The sequence below is a fragment of the Elephantulus edwardii genome, unplaced genomic scaffold (assembly GCF_000299155.1).
Source record: "Elephantulus edwardii isolate Elephantulus edwardi_28Jun2011 unplaced genomic scaffold, EleEdw1.0 scaffold00015, whole genome shotgun sequence".
In the NCBI taxonomy this organism is placed as follows: Eukaryota; Metazoa; Chordata; class Mammalia; order Macroscelidea; family Macroscelididae; genus Elephantulus; species Elephantulus edwardii.
This window is the reverse complement of record NW_006399765.1, coordinates 15,416,405-15,431,912: the sequence shown is the minus strand read 5'-3', so window position 1 is coordinate 15,431,912 and position 15,508 is coordinate 15,416,405. Positions and strand designations below refer to the sequence as shown.

The 15,508-nt window shown below is 43.1% G+C and overlaps 1 protein-coding gene across 1 annotated transcript in view; it reads left to right on the top strand.

Moving 5' to 3' along the window:
* Positions 1-15,508, top strand: part of PTPRT (protein tyrosine phosphatase, receptor type, T) — a 975,109-nt gene that overhangs the window by 785,192 nt on the left and 174,409 nt on the right. The window contains exon 16 of the mRNA XM_006881719.1: positions 1,582-1,611. Within this exon, the coding sequence (XP_006881781.1) occupies positions 1,582-1,611 (30 nt within the window). The remainder of the gene's footprint in view (positions 1-1,581; positions 1,612-15,508) is intronic.

Here is a 15,508-nt window from a genome sequence, read left to right as displayed (position 1 = left end):
CCATCATCACAAAGAAGATATGCTCGAGAATCCTGGCTCTTCTGACGAAAAATCTTTAAAACTGCTGATGGCATTCAGGCCACCAAAGGGACAGAGGAGGGAATGGCACACAGGGAGTCGAGAATTCTAGTTAGAGTTTGTTTCAACTGAGGGTTGACGCTTCTACCTCTTTCATGCTGACTTTTAAATTTTGCTTTTGTGGATGACTGCTATGTTAAAACCCTCCAAAATTTCATGGTTTAAAAGAATGGCAATTGCTTAGTCAAATGAGTCTGAACTTGGGAAGTCCTTATATGGAATGACCTCCTCTCTTTTCCATCCTTCTAAGAGTCTCAGCTGGGACAGCTAAGAGGTTGAAAGTTCCTAGGCATCCGATGATCTTAAAGTCATTTGAGGACCTCTCAATAGAGCCTCCCTACCGTACTGAGTTCAGGAAAGCTGGACTTTTTACATAGCGGCTCAAAGATCTGAGAGAAAGAAAGAGAGGGTGTGTTCTGAGAGGCCTGGAAAGAGGTGCAAGACTTCTTTTGACCCATCTAGGAAAGTTCTCTAGCTTCGCTCCTACTGTTGCCTCTTATTCAGGATCAGCCCTGATTCAGTGCACACTGGCAGGACACACACACATGAATACTGGAGAGGGGAGAATCACTGGAGTGAGGGTGCATCTTGGAAGCTGGCTACACAGTTCCTTTGCTCTGGACATGACATTACTGAAATAGATTGAGAGCTGATTTGGCTGGAAACAGAGAAGGCAAAAGAGTTATTTGCCTTATATAACAGGAGCACTTTCCTGTTGGAAGGGTGACAGACGAGTTCTGGGAAGGGGGTGGGCACCACGGAATGCTGATCAATCATTCCAAGGGAGATAGTTTTTTTTAGCTGGCCAGAAAGAAGAGCTTTCAGACGAAATGTTGTTGTTGTTGTATACCGTCAAGTCGGAACAGACCCATAGCTGACCCTCCAGTGGGTTTTCAGAGGCAGTTAATCATACGAGAAGAGATTGCCCAGCCTTCTCCTGCGGAGCAGCTGGTGGCCTTGAACCGCGTGCCTTTGGGACTGCAGTGCAGCTTCTTGCCACTAGGACACCAGACAGTCACTAAGACTTGGCTACTTCTGTGAGGCAGCACATTTCCCCCATCACACACACACAGCCTCTCTCTCATGTCTTTGTTTATGGAGACTTTGACTTTCAGTGATTGGTCAAGATCCTTGCATCTCCTTGAACTTGCTGTTGTTATCCTTTGCCGCCACGTTGATCCTGATTCATGACAGCCCCACGTGTGCTGAGTAGAAATGCCCCCGAAGTGTTTAAGGCTGTGCAGTTTTGGGAGCAGATTACCGAGTCTGTCTTTCAAGGAATCCCTGCATGGGTTTGAACTACCAACCTTTTTTTAATGAGTTGATTGCTTGATCATTAGTGTCAGTCAAGGATACATCCACCCCAAAGCAGGGATTACTGAAATACTATGTGCATTTCTAAGAATCAAGATTTCATACCAATCTAATTCTTGTTTGTTTGTCTTTTCTTTTTTTCCCCCCCTTTTGGACATTTCCTCCATCTGACTGCCCATCAATCTATAGAAGAAATGCTTATTCCTACTCCTATTACTTGTAAGTATTGAGCTGGGGTGAACTTTGCTTTGTGCCCTGTAAAGGAACCTATAGCATGCATTTCTCACACCAACCAAGTGTCTATTGGTCTCTCATAGCCTCTTCTGTCTAAGCCATCTGTAGCCCAAATGTTTTAATTTGTGTAGCTGTTTTGCACTTGAAAATGCACTGTCATTGCTCATGTCTGTTGTGTTTCTGTCATTTTGGTCAGTTTTGCCTCTAAGCGTGTAATCTTTCAGTTAATCTTTAGAATTGCAATCTTTGGTTAATCTTGTAATCTTTTGGAATTTCCCAATTCTTGCAAGAAAGGGCCTCAGTCTCCTGTAGGACTTAAGACACATGCAATAGATGCACAGATCTCAACAATGTCCAAGCTGATTTTGTGTTGATTTGGAGAAATGATAGCACTGAGGGCTGAAAAGTTCTAAAAGAATCAATTAACTGTTTTCACAATTTCAGAAAATACACAAGGAATCATGACTTTATCTAGAACCAGTGTCACACACCATAAAAACATCCAAGCGCTTTGGTTTGAGGAGTTGGGAAATAGCTTGCCTCTGGAAACCCTGTGAACTTGGAGAAATGATGGAAGTTATACAGGTGTTCAAGTCTTTCATTCATAGGGTCGCTATGAGTCATTTAAGACTTGATGGCACTCAATAACAACAACAACAACAACAACAACACCTCATGTTATCAGTGTTTTACAGTGGGCATTATAGATGGCTAGTTGATTACCTATCTTTTTTATTTTCTACTTATTAAATAAAGAGCATGCTGTGGTGACCTAGTGGTAGGGAGCTACACTGCAGTCCCAAAGGCACCCCATTCAAATCCACAAGCTGTTCCGTGGGAGAAGGGTAAACAATCTCTTCCTGTGCAATTAAATTGAAAACCCACTGGAGGCTCAGTTATGGGTCTGACTCAAAGGCACACAACAATAACTTTAAATAAAGGCAACTATTTTTCTCTTAATCAACCCAGTCAATTGCAAAACAGGAAAGTCAAACAGAAAATCACTCCATAAAAACAGCACATGCATGATGACAAATTAGACAGTTCCTGAATGAGTTCTCCATTCCTAACGTAGATGTCTGTGTTTAAGTGTTAAACCCAGAGAGATCATATGCATTCATCACATAATCAGTGACTAAAAAAGTAGGATTAAAACGCAAAACACATTTTGCTAGAAAGTGTTTTGTGTTCCACTGCATGCATGTTCTCCTCCCTTGGAGAAGCCATACTATGGGAGAGCCGTGATTGTCAGTGCTCATCTTATGAAACCTTCCTGGTGAACATGGGATCAGTTGAAGGCTGTCCTGTCCCCAACTCCTTGGTCCCAAATGTCTAATATTCAAGAAATGAACAGAGAAGATCCTGCTATCTCTACCTTTATGGTATGGACTCCTACCACCACCACTACTTGTTTTGTTGTCCATTCTTTCATTTGATAAAAATGCATTGAACATGCCCACTTATGTTCCAGATACTATGGATGATGAGATGGCTAGAAAGCTGAGGCCAGTATTCAACTTGGTGTTTAAGCCTATCTAAGAGATTAGCATGAAATCAAATATTGCCAGAGAGATGCCTATGTACACTGTGGCATAGGAGCACTTAACTGAGTGACTAGCATCTTGATGGAGCAGGAGACAGTTAGCCATGTATTTAGACATGGTTTCATCCAGTGATGGAGAAATAACAATCCTGAATAGAGAGAAGAGCTCCTTCAAAAGCACTGAGATGTGAAAAATAATGTATGTTTTGGGTGTGATAGAAAGAGAAAAGTAATCAAAGTCATACCACCTTCAATTCAAGTCCCAGCTCTAATACTAACCTTATTATATTTTTTAAAGGTGATTTAAGACATCCTTGTTTTATAAATATCCTTGGGCAAATGCTCTAGGTTCTTTAAACCTCTCTCCTCTTAGATAAGTGTACCTTTTCTTTCTTGCAGACTTACCTAATGAGAGATTGTGATTCTGTAAGGTACCTGGCACACGGATTACACACATAATATGTCAGTTTTATTTCCTTCTCCCTTTCAGAAAACAAAGGAGATGAGAACAGCAGTGATGGTCCCTGGTGACTCTCTAGTCTTTCAGGGACCCTTGTGGCCATCAGTGTTTCACAGTGTGTGTGGGCATGTAGGGGAGAGAAACAAGCTCTTGAAATCCTTGAGTCCTTGCATTTCCCTCTACACACCATACGGCCTTCAGCAAATGAGTTCACGTTCTAGAGTGTTGCTTTTAGATCCAGAAACGAGGGTGCCACTCTTGGCTGCTTGCAGCACACTCTACACCACATGACAAGGAGTCAGAGAGGCCCAGTCTTTGGGTTAACAACTCCTCTCCCACCAGACTAGGTGCCAACTTGGAGTTCTACGTGGCAGGTCTTCAAATAGTGAAGCTCAAGCCTGAAGTGGAGGCAGAAGCATCTGGATGAGACAACAGGCTTCCGTAATAATGGTCCCAATTTCATATTTACTGAGCCTGAAACCACTCGTGAATGTCATGCTTTGTATATTATGATACAGTAATCCTTTTTGATGTTCTGTCTTCTATGGAGAAGCCTTAGGTAATCAGGTATTCTCTTGGACACCATCCCTCCTTTCTTTAGCCTCCATCAAGTGCCTGTGATAGGACAGGAATCATCTCCTTGGAGTTAAGGGGACTGAACAGCTAAGATACATGGCATATTCTAGACAGAAAGTAGAGAGAAGAATGACCACCATATGACAGACCTCTGTATGTACATCTTGTAAGTTCTCAGAAGAGTCTGCTCTGTGTGGTACCATTATCCAGATCACAGAGATTCACAGGAACTCAAGAGAAGGAGCTCAGGAAAGTTCATTCTCCAGCAGTGGATGAGGGGAAGACCGGAGCATTTTGGCAATGGAGACATCTAGGAGGAGAAGTGTTCTGGGACAAAGAGGACCCTGGATGTGCTGAGCTGAGCGTGCCAGGGAAGCTCCTAGGGACAAGTGTCAAACCCACCGCAGCTGGGTCATCTCCAACTCATGGTGACCTTCCATTGGGTTTCCAATGCTGGAAATACTAATGGGAGCAAACTGCCTTCTCTTTCTCCCACAGAACCGCTAGTAAATTCAAACAGCCGACGTTTTGGTTAGCAGCCCAACAAACAGCCTACTCTGCTACTAGGATTCCTTATGACTTGAGAGGTCCTCATTTAACCCATGGCTCAGCTTCGTCATCCACAACAGAAAGATCAGTCTCCTTGAGTCACCTGGTCTTTCAAAAAGTAAAAGGAAAACTCACACAAGTTTTCATAGAAGCAAAAGCCTGGAATGTGTTTCGGCTGAATAGCCTTTCCAAGCAGATCCCTTGTTTATTCATTTCACACATATTTATGGAGTGCCCACTTCAGGCCAACCGCTAGTCAAGGTTCTGGGGAGAGTGGTGTGAGCACAATGGAAACTCTCGTCCCTTGGAGCTTCTGTAACAGGGAGACAGAAAGTAAACGAAACATACACAGAAAGTTTAAGTACTATGTTATACAGTGGTAAGAGCCAAGGAGAGAAAAACAAATAAATCAGAGAAATGTATTCAGGCAAAAGGAACAAAGAAATTGTTTCCTTCTCTTCCAAGAACAAAGAGGTCTGCAAGGACTACTTTCCATCAAAAGGAGCCATACCTAAGACTGGATACCTGGGAAAAGGAAGATAATTCCACAATCTATAGCTTTTGAGTCTATTCCAACCCATAACAGCCCTACATGACAGGCCAGAACTGTCCCGAAGGATTTCCTAGGCTGTAGTCTTTATACAAGCAAACTGCCATGTCCTTCTCCTGAACAGTGACTGATGAGGATTCAAACCACTGGTCTTTTGGCTAATAAGCAAGCACTTAACCACTATACTACCAGGACTCCTTATGACGTAGATGGTAAACATGTCCTTTTGAGAACATACACTAACTCTGTTACTCTGCTGCTGTAGCATCGAAGCAGCCAAAGGCAATGTGTAAAAAAAGAACAAAAAACAAAAAGCTGTGGTCTTATGAATCTTAGTTTGCCTTCCATTGTCCTGAACTTTTCATATCTGAGAATTGGGAGAGGATGGGACTCAAGAGTCAGCCTACATTTTTGAGCACCTGCCACGTACCCTGCGCTTGGTGATGGGGAATAAAGAGGGATGAGGTCCACCTAGTACCTGCCCTTCGACAGCAAGTCATGCTGTGTGGAGTCCTTGCTTGTTGCAGATGGTTCATGTGCTTTGCTGGCTTAACGTTTAAGGCTCAGCTATTTCACAAGTTGGCATTTAAGCTCCACTGAGGCCCCTTGGAAGAAAGGTCCAGTAATCTACCCCTGAAAAGTGGCCACTGAAAACATTATCAGAAATTTATTTCTGCTCTGATGACAACATAGAGTTTTCATGAGTTAGAATCAATGTCACAGCAACTGCTAGCAGAAGTAGCTACTCTGTACCAGGCTTACTTAACGCTTATTAAAAGCCATATTGATGTTGTTGCATATGATCTTAAATCAGTTGTGTGAGTCTTAACATTTCAAGTTTGAAGACTTGTCTACATCTTACAGCCAGAAGATGAGAGGACTAGTGTTTGAACCCAGGATCATCTGATCCTAAAGTTTTAACCTTTTCTTCTCACCAAACCCTTTCCTTTAGAAGATGGAGGGGGTTCTGGCCTGTGCCATCTTGGGTAGCCCTCCGCCAGGCTGTGGAAGGCCCAGGACTGGAATGCAAGTCCATTTGCCAGGAAAGCTTGAGTTCCACGCAGGGACACTGGTGCCTTGCTTTGGACAAAACAAATGGCAGCTGTCTGAAGACTCTTGCGGCACTATGGTCTCTGCTGTTCTGGAGAATGGTCAGGCAGAGTGCCCACTGCTGGTCACACAGGGAGTGATATGCACACATGGCATGCTGAGGTAACTCAGAGGTAGATACGGGGAGAGAGAGCAAAGCGTGATCAGAAGAATGCCAGTGCTCGAGATAGAGAATACTTCAGTTGAGGTGGAGAGGGGTGCAGGAGGACAGAGACACAGGAGAGTTTGCGATGAGCTCCCTCATTGCCATTCTCACTCAGTCACTCCCTCAAAGCCATCAGGTGAATTTTCACTCCCAACAACATCCCATTGGACTTCTGAGGCGGCACGTATTAGCAAAAGGGAACCACCCATCTTTCTTCTGTGAAGTTGCTCGTGGCTTTGAACCACTGGAAATGTGTGGTCTTCCAGTCTGCGACATTCTACAGATGACTCTGCCAGAATGTTACATCCCCTCTCCACAGCATTAAAAGAATAAAACAAACTGAATGTGAGTGTTGGCCCTAGAGAGATCACAGTTCTCCTGTCAACAGGCATGGAGACACTCTGAACCTCAGTTTCTTTATCTGAAAAATGGGGATATTAACAGCTACTTCTCAGCATTGCCATCAGTGATAATGAGAGCACAGTGGCATGATGGTTAAACGCTTGGCTGCTGATTGGAAGGTGACAGTTTGAAACCACCCAGTGGCTCTGGGAGAGAAAGATCTGGCAATTAGTTGCCACAACAGAGCAACTCGGAGGAAATCGGATGGGCCAGACCTGCTCTGTCCCATTAGGTCACTATAAGGCCGACTAAACACGTGTGTGATGTCCCAGTAACACCAACAACATGTGGAATGACACCCCGAGCACAGCATTCTTTCTGTAAACAGCACTACTATCCTTCACACTCGGAGCAGGCAGAAACACTTCTTCAGAGTGTCATGCTTGGGAAGGTGGAGGGACGGCACAGGAGGGGAAGATCCTCTATGAGGTGGATTGATTCAGTGACTGGGGTAATCAGCATGGGTGTGTCAGAGACAGTGCGATTGGCACAGGAGAGAGCAGAGTTTAGGGCTGTTGTACATAGGGTCTCTATGAGTCGCGACTTGATGGCATATAACAACAAACAACATACATTGGACATGTTGCAAGGCAGGATCAGTCCTTGCAGAGGGACGTCATGCTTGGGAGGGTGGAGGGACAGCACAGGAGAGGAGGACCCTCTATGAGGTGGGCTGATTCAATGACTAGGGTAATGGGGATAAGCGTGTCAGAGACAATAAGATTAGCACAGGATAGGGCAGGGCTTAGGGTTGTTGTACGTGGGGTCGCTATGAGTTGCAGACAACTCGACGGCACATAACAACAGCAAGAGTAGTAAAGCAGTGTCCAACATCTTCAGTGTCTGTTTTTAACAAGGATACAAAGAGTGGGCGTGTGTTCACAGGTTAATTTACCTCAAGGTGTGTGACAGGCACAGTAATTGCTCTGGACACAGTATTAATGTCGCTGTTCTTGGGGGAAAAAACCTTAAGATGTTTGACAAACATTCTTAGGAGTGGAGAGGGAAAAAAAGAGTGAACTGAACCGCCTCAGTTAATGTTGGACAATGCCTGATCTGATGCTGCAGAGATGGACAGACAGAAACCAGGGCTGGTGCCTCAACAGACACTCCACAGGACCACTGGGCTTTCCCCATATCCTTCTCTGTCTCTCCCTGTTTCAGTGTGTTCAAATCCTAGATCATTCTTTAAGGTACAGAGCAAATACTGCTTTCTCCAGGAAGTCTGCCTTGATTATCTCCACTTGCAGAGATGGCTGCTTCCTCTGAATTCTCACAACATCACCTTAGGTGCAAATGTGACAACAGTAAATATATCTTAAGGATGCTTCTTATTCATTGTGTCTGTTTCTTACAATGCTCCCAGCACACAGTGACCCCCAGCAAATGTAAGTCAAGTGAATGAAGTAATAAGGTGAAATTACAAGACCCTAACACAACAGCTAAAGTCAGCAGGGAGATGCACTATCCTTAACAAGAAAAATAACATCTACTTTTAGATAGCCCCATGCTCTGGACATCCTTGGCTTCTGCAGTTTGAAGTAAACTTTTCCTCTTGTTCACTCTGTGACCTCAGACACTTTCTGAGTCTCAATTTCCTGATTTGTAAAATGGAAGATAAACATGCATACAACTTGCAGAAGTTTTGCAAGGGTTCAATGAAATACTGTCTGTAAATGGAAGCACATAGGAAGTAGGTCCTCCAGTCAAGTGAAAGACCGCCCCCTTCCCCCAGTGCATGCCCCTTTTCACATGGTCAGCTCTTGTAAATCAGGTATCACGGTCTCAGTACATTTAAAGACTAGACAAAATGAACCGATCAAGAGGCACTCAAAACGCATTTTATATCATTCACCAGCCACTCTGAATAAAAACAAAGGAAAACTAAGTATAGAAGAAAACAATTTAAAGATCATAAATATCAATTACCAAACACTGACAGCAAAAAAAACCAAACCTGGGCAAGTAAAAATTCAGGACATCATCATGAAGGCAAGGCAAAGACGGGGTCCCCAAGGGAGTGCGAATAGTTAATGTTATTGACTATTAACTAAAAGGCTTGAAGTTCAGGATGCCTCAGAAGAAAGTCCTGGCAGTCCATTTCTGAAAAGTCAGCCTCTGAAACCCGAAAGGAGCACAGTTCTGCTCTGATGCACAGGAGCTCACCATGAGCCAGCCAAACTGATGACAATGCGTTCTCAGCCCAAAAGGAGGGACTTGGTGAAAAATTCTAATACCAGGGTCCTACTGTCACCTCTGTTCAATACCTTTAAAAGTGTGGCCTGGGAAGTGCACTTTGACAAACATCTCAGATTCTTTTATCTTGTTTTAACTTGTGACTTTAGTGAAAGTTTACAAATCAAATTAATTTCTTATTCAACCATTGAGGCCCATTTTGTTCTATAACATTAGTGCCCAATACCCACAATGAGATCACGTTTCCCTCACTCCCTCCCCCTAATTATGATTTCCACTGATCTTATCTCTTGGTGCCTTCTCTTTCTTTAGTGCTATTGTTGTAGCCCTCCCTTTATCATACAGTATCTTTCCCTCATCTACCTTGTTGTTGTGTACTATAGCGTGAACCGACTCACAGATGACGCTGCAGTGGGCGTTCAGAGGCAGTTAATCACACAGGAGGAAACAGCCCATCTTTCTCCTGCAGAGTCCTGGTGGCCTCGAACCACGTGCCTTCGAGATTGTAGTGCAACTTCTTGCCACTAGGCCACCAGAGCTCCATCTATCTTCCTACATGTCTGTTCTCTAGTTGCTAACTTGTATTCCCCTCTCCCTCACTTCTTATTGTGCAAGCTGCCTTTGAAAACATTCATTCCTGACACCCCAACATCATAATGATGTTACTTCCCCATTCTGAATGCTTTCTCTTCATACCTGAAGTCATTTCCTCCTGGAATAACAATGCCCTTTCTTTACCTAGAAAAATCTCAGTATCTGGGAAAAGGTAAATTATTCTGTTCCAGCGAGGAGGTTCTCGCCAGTTCCCATATACCACGCGTACTACTGAGCTAAGCTTTTGTTCTTTGATTCATTCACCCATTCATTCATGACTGTGTCAGGTTATAGCATCCTTAGATTAACACGCCTAAGCCCTGATGGTGTTGATACCTCCTCCCACGTTGTTTTATCTCCCACTGAGTTATATCATTTCATTCCCTAGAAGTTCATTCATAATCACTTTCATGTTTATATAGCATATGGTGAGGATGAGCGTTTCAGATCACCTACTTTGTACAGTTCTATATTGATTTTAAACTTAGAAGTACTGTGTTTGTACCTGCATGTTACAATTATCAATGCAGAAAATGAACGATTGCTGTTGTAGTGAGATAAATTGCACTGGGATAGAGAACCACGTGTACAGAATGATTTGGTTAGGGATTGCAACTAAACGGATGCTTTATTGTTTTAGTCTATTGAGTTAGAGTCTAAACACATCAGTCATGAATACCAAACAGCAAATCTATAAGTTAGAGGCCCCATCACCTTCATTAGGGAAAACACAAATGAGCTTTTCTCCTACAAAGGTGCAGAAGATGTTTGTGCTGAAATTTTGGAGACCCCTCCAAATGATGCCTTGAGGCTGAGAAAGGTCTGTCTGTGATTCTAACTGTCTCTACTCTCTAAATGCATTTGAACATTAGCAAGGAGGTAAAAGAGGCTAGGAAATACTCTTCTAACAAAGAGGAGTGACTGCTCAAATGTGTTTAAAAAGGAAGCAACTAATGCCCTGATGTGCTGTCTAGATCTCCCTTCAGGAGTGAAAGGCTTACTGCCACGTGGCAAGGAACTGCCTCACCCCCAGTCATGCCACAGCCAACCAGGGAAGGCCAAGGGCACTCAGCCTAGTAGTTGACTGATAAACTCAAATCCACTTCTGTCAAGTTGATTCTGAGTCCTAGTTACCCAATGGGGGTAGAGTGGCTCTGCCGACAGGGACTGCAGGGCTGTGGAACTTTATAGAAAGAGGGCTGCCTTCAGCTCACTCTCTCCCTGTCAGAGCAACTATCAAAGCAAATTATCAGCTTTTCAGCTAACAACTGAACACTTTAACTACAGTGCCACCAGGGCAGTGTAAAAAAGACATGCCAGCATCAGAGCTTCCTTTGTGTCTGGCCGAAGTCAGTGCTGGGGCGACCTCACAACTCATTTGCTCACTCTTTCTCCTCCCCTTCCCCCTTCCATTCCCTTATATTACCTTCCAAAGGACTTGATCTCAAAAAGTTCCCCTAGTTCATCTCTACTATGTCATTCTTTAAGTTTTTTAAAATTTTTTAAATTTAATTTTATTATATTTTGTGTATGTACCATCAAATTGGATCTAACTGGTACAGGAGGAGACTGCCCCTCCTTCTCCAGCAGAGCATCTGGTGGATTCGAACTGCAGACCTCTGGTATTGCAGTGCAGCTTCCTGCCACTGTAGCATGTCATTCTTAAGGAACCTAGTACATAGCATCCTCATTAGTTCTTTATTTGGGCCACTGGAAACAAGTGTGTTTAAGTATGTACTTGATGCCTGCCCTGAATATAGATGCTACATGGCCTATAGATACGCTGTATATCCAAAATAGGAGTGGTTAGTCCATCCCGCCTGATTCTAAATAAATTCTCATAAGTCCTTTCTTGAGAAATCATTCATTTGCGATGATTCAACTCTTCATTTGTGCCTGTGCTGGGCACACGATGCGCTGGGACCTTGACACAGCCACTGTCTGAAGGACCTCAAGTTCTAGCACAGAAAAGACTGTATTAAATAAGATGCTTTTGTTTAACCAAAAGCAACTTCTTTAAGAAGGAGACAGCCACAATTTGTAATGCTCCTTAGCAGTGCGTTTCAAGGAACTGTGGGCTGTTGTTACTTTTGTTATGTACCATCGAGTCGCTTGCGACTCATAGTCAAGAGCTTATCCATCCTGAGCCAGTCTCACTGACTCCAACACACTTACCCCCATTGCCCCAGATACTGTGTCAATCTATCTCATCTAGGGTCTTCCTCTCCTGTACTGTCTCTCCACCCTTCCAAGCATGATGGCCTTATTATCCAAGAACTAGTCCCTCGTGGCCACATGCCAAAAGTATGTGAGACGGTGCTTCAAAATCCTTGCCTCTAAGGAGAAGCCTGGTTTCACCCTCTCCAAGACAGACCTGTTTGTTCTCATGACAGTCCATGGTATGTTCAGTATTCTTCTCCAGCACCACAGCTCAAAGGCATCAATTCTTCTGTCATCCTTGGTCACTGTCCAGCTCTCTGAGGCATAGCAAGTAATTGTTATAGCTTAACTTTTAAAAAAATTTTAATTGTGACTTGAGTGTGAGTTTACTTACAGAGCAAGTTCATTTTCCATTCAACAGTGTATACACATTTTGTTTCATGGTGTTAGTGATAATGCTCACAATGTATTTATACCTTTCTCACTCCCTTCCTGTGATTCTCATTTCCAGTCTTCCATCTTCCTTCCCTTATGCATTTTGTTTCCAGGCATGTGCTGATCTTTTGATCGTGGTTGATGACTCTGAAGAGCAAACCTCTCTCTCTGTGGTGTTAATATTCACCTTACAATCTTCCCTTTCGTTTGGTTAAAGTTTGAGCCATAGGAAGTCTCAACATATTCCATGTTTGAAGGGTGGCTAAGGGTCATAGTTAGAGGGATTCTGCAAGTCTCTATCAGGTCAGTGAGACTGTTCATTTTTAGAATTTTGAGTTTTGTTCCTTGTGGGGGTTTTGCCCACAATGCCAAGGACCAACAACAGTGATTCCTTTTAGAGTGGTCAACAGTGATGGCTGGGCACCATCTAGTTTTCCTGATCTCAATGGAGGTTGAAGTTCAAGTGATTCGTCTGTCCTCTGGATGAATTCTTTCCATATATCTTTGCTGTTCTTTCCTCTTCTTTGTTTTCAAACAGCGAGAAAAACAGTTGCATTTCAGGCAGTCGCTCACAAACTATAAGACCCCAGTTGCTACTCACCAGAGTAGAATGAGGAACTCTTGTTTTTGTGGATTATTTTACACCATTTGACCTTGATGTCCCCTGAGACTACAGTTCTGAGACCGTAGAGCCAGCAACTCATTCCATGGGCTAACTTTTGAGAGTCTCACCTTCAGCAAAAATCCTGAAGTGAGCATGGCTCTAACAGTTAGGGCTCTGACTAAGATAGGATCTTGAGATGTGCAAACTGGAAAATGCCTTTCTGTTTCACTTAGTGTTTTTAATGAAAGGAAGTGCTTTAGTTAAACCCTGCAATGCTGCTGCTATTGCTGCCAGTGATTCCATCTTATTTGTATATAGAGCTTTATCTCTTCCAAAGTGCCTTCCTACTTATTACCTAGTTATCTGGTTAGGTTTGGGGGTATTTAGCAAGATATTAGATAGATGGCTGTGCCATGTAAATGGAAACCTACCTGTGCTGACTTCACATTCTGAGATAAGTCACTTAAATCCAGCCCACATGTTTCTCACCTGTAAAATGGGGGTTCTATCCCCTGCATTTTAAAGTATCTACAACGTGCAAGTGGCCTAGTCTTTCATTCATAAGCATTTATTAAACAATTCTGCAAGGCTAAACTTTGTGCAAATGTCAAGGATACATGAATTCAGTAAGAAAGATCTTTCCCTCGAAGAATCTATAGATTGAAGGTGTGCTTGGACATGTTTTACAAATTGCTTTGAATTAATGTTTTAAGTACATTACAGGAAAGGGAAGACATGCAAAGAATAAGTCGCTGATCCTATTCTGAAGATCTGTGAAAACCTAACCCAACTGCACTGAACTGTCAACGTCCATTCACAGTGACCTTCTGTTGGGAATACAGGCAGCACACTGCTTCATTTTTCTCCTGTGCAGCAGCAAATGGATTCAAACTACCGACCTTTCAGTTAGCAACACAAGGAGTAATCCACTTGGCCACTCGGTGAAGTGCCTGGAGCACTTGCTGCTAACTCAAAAGGCTCACACTTGGAATATCATTAGCTCCACAGGAGAAAGAATTGGAACTCTATTCCACTAATGATGACAGCCTAGAAAACTGAATGGGGCAGGTGTCTGTCTCAAGGGCTTTCTGTGAGACAAAAGTCAACTCACCATGTTGTGTCCTTAAGGAAATGACACATTTACCCATGCCTTTCCTTGGGACTCTTCACTGTGTGGCTGTGTAAAGATAGATTGATGCTATGTTAGGGAAAACTTAAGAAGGAGAAAAAGGAAGAAAGAAATGGAATACAGAAGGAAAGAAAAATAAAGGAACAGAATGTGGATCCTGGTCCCACCAGTCAGTAATTTTGAAATCTTAACACTCTGAGGTTGTGTGTGTGTCTGTGAAGTGGGGATGATAATAATGGTAACCTCATGGTATTGCCTTGATAAATTAAATAATGTAACGCGCGCTGCAAGAGAAGTGCTGTTCCTTCCGATATGGTGGGGCTGGTGTAGAACAACGAGATGGTAAGATGTGTCTGCACAAGAGGGAAGGAGGTAGAGTATAACATGGACAGTAACTACCAGGGATCAATTAGGTCAAAGAGAATGAAATAATGTAATTGTAGATGGTGGTTTTTAAACAATACAGATTGTCCCTCTGAGTCCTTAGAAATAAGTCCAGAAGACAGCTCTCTTGTGTCCCCATCTACTAATTTCAAGGAGAGGGATCACAGTCAATGAGTGATTCATCAATGAGATAGATCACAGCCAATGAGTGATTCATCAATGAGAGAGATCACAGCCAATGAGTGATTCATCAATGAGAAAGATCACGGTCAATGACTGATTCAGGCCAGAGTCACACTAGTGGACAATGGAAGTAAAACACTAGACGGAAGAGGGACTTGAGTTGAAGGTGAAAAGGCTCTATAACTGTTTCTAAGTAATAAGGATAAGGGACCGGCCTGTCCTTTACAACGTAGCTCCCAAAACCTTAGATCGAAGGCTGAACAGTGAAGTGGACTTGAGGGAAGGGATTGTATAACAGTGAATGAATTTTTCTTTTACTTTTCAAAGGGAAGAACAAACTGGCAGGGAGGGGTGGGCAGGGAGAAAAGTGCAACAATGAATGAATGGAAATCCAAAGTCTCTGTGAACTTTCATTAAAATTAATAGTAATAAAAAATATATTTAAAAAAGAGACGCATAGTCCCCAGAAAGTGAGCGGGTCTACCCTATTGTAGACAATCACAGTAGGAAAGCTGTTTCCTGTCAGACAGCAGAGTTAGAGGAGTTGAGCTCAGGAAAGGCAGCCAGGTCAAGAGGAAACATCAGAGCACAACCTGTAAAGGAAGTCTGGAGAACTGATTTACTCGACCTAGGGTAGTGGCTATAGCACATGATAGTTCCTCAGGAGACTATGAAGGCATGATTGAGAACTACACATCTTTGAGAGCTTGAGAAGCCAGGGTCATGGGATAAAGACACGTGAAGGTGCAGCATTGAAGGTGAGGTCTTTCAGGGTGAAGTCTCTCTCAGGGAGGAGTGATAGGGAATGGCAAAGGACACACTGACAAAGAAGATTAATCAGAACTGGCTTTGACAAGCACTG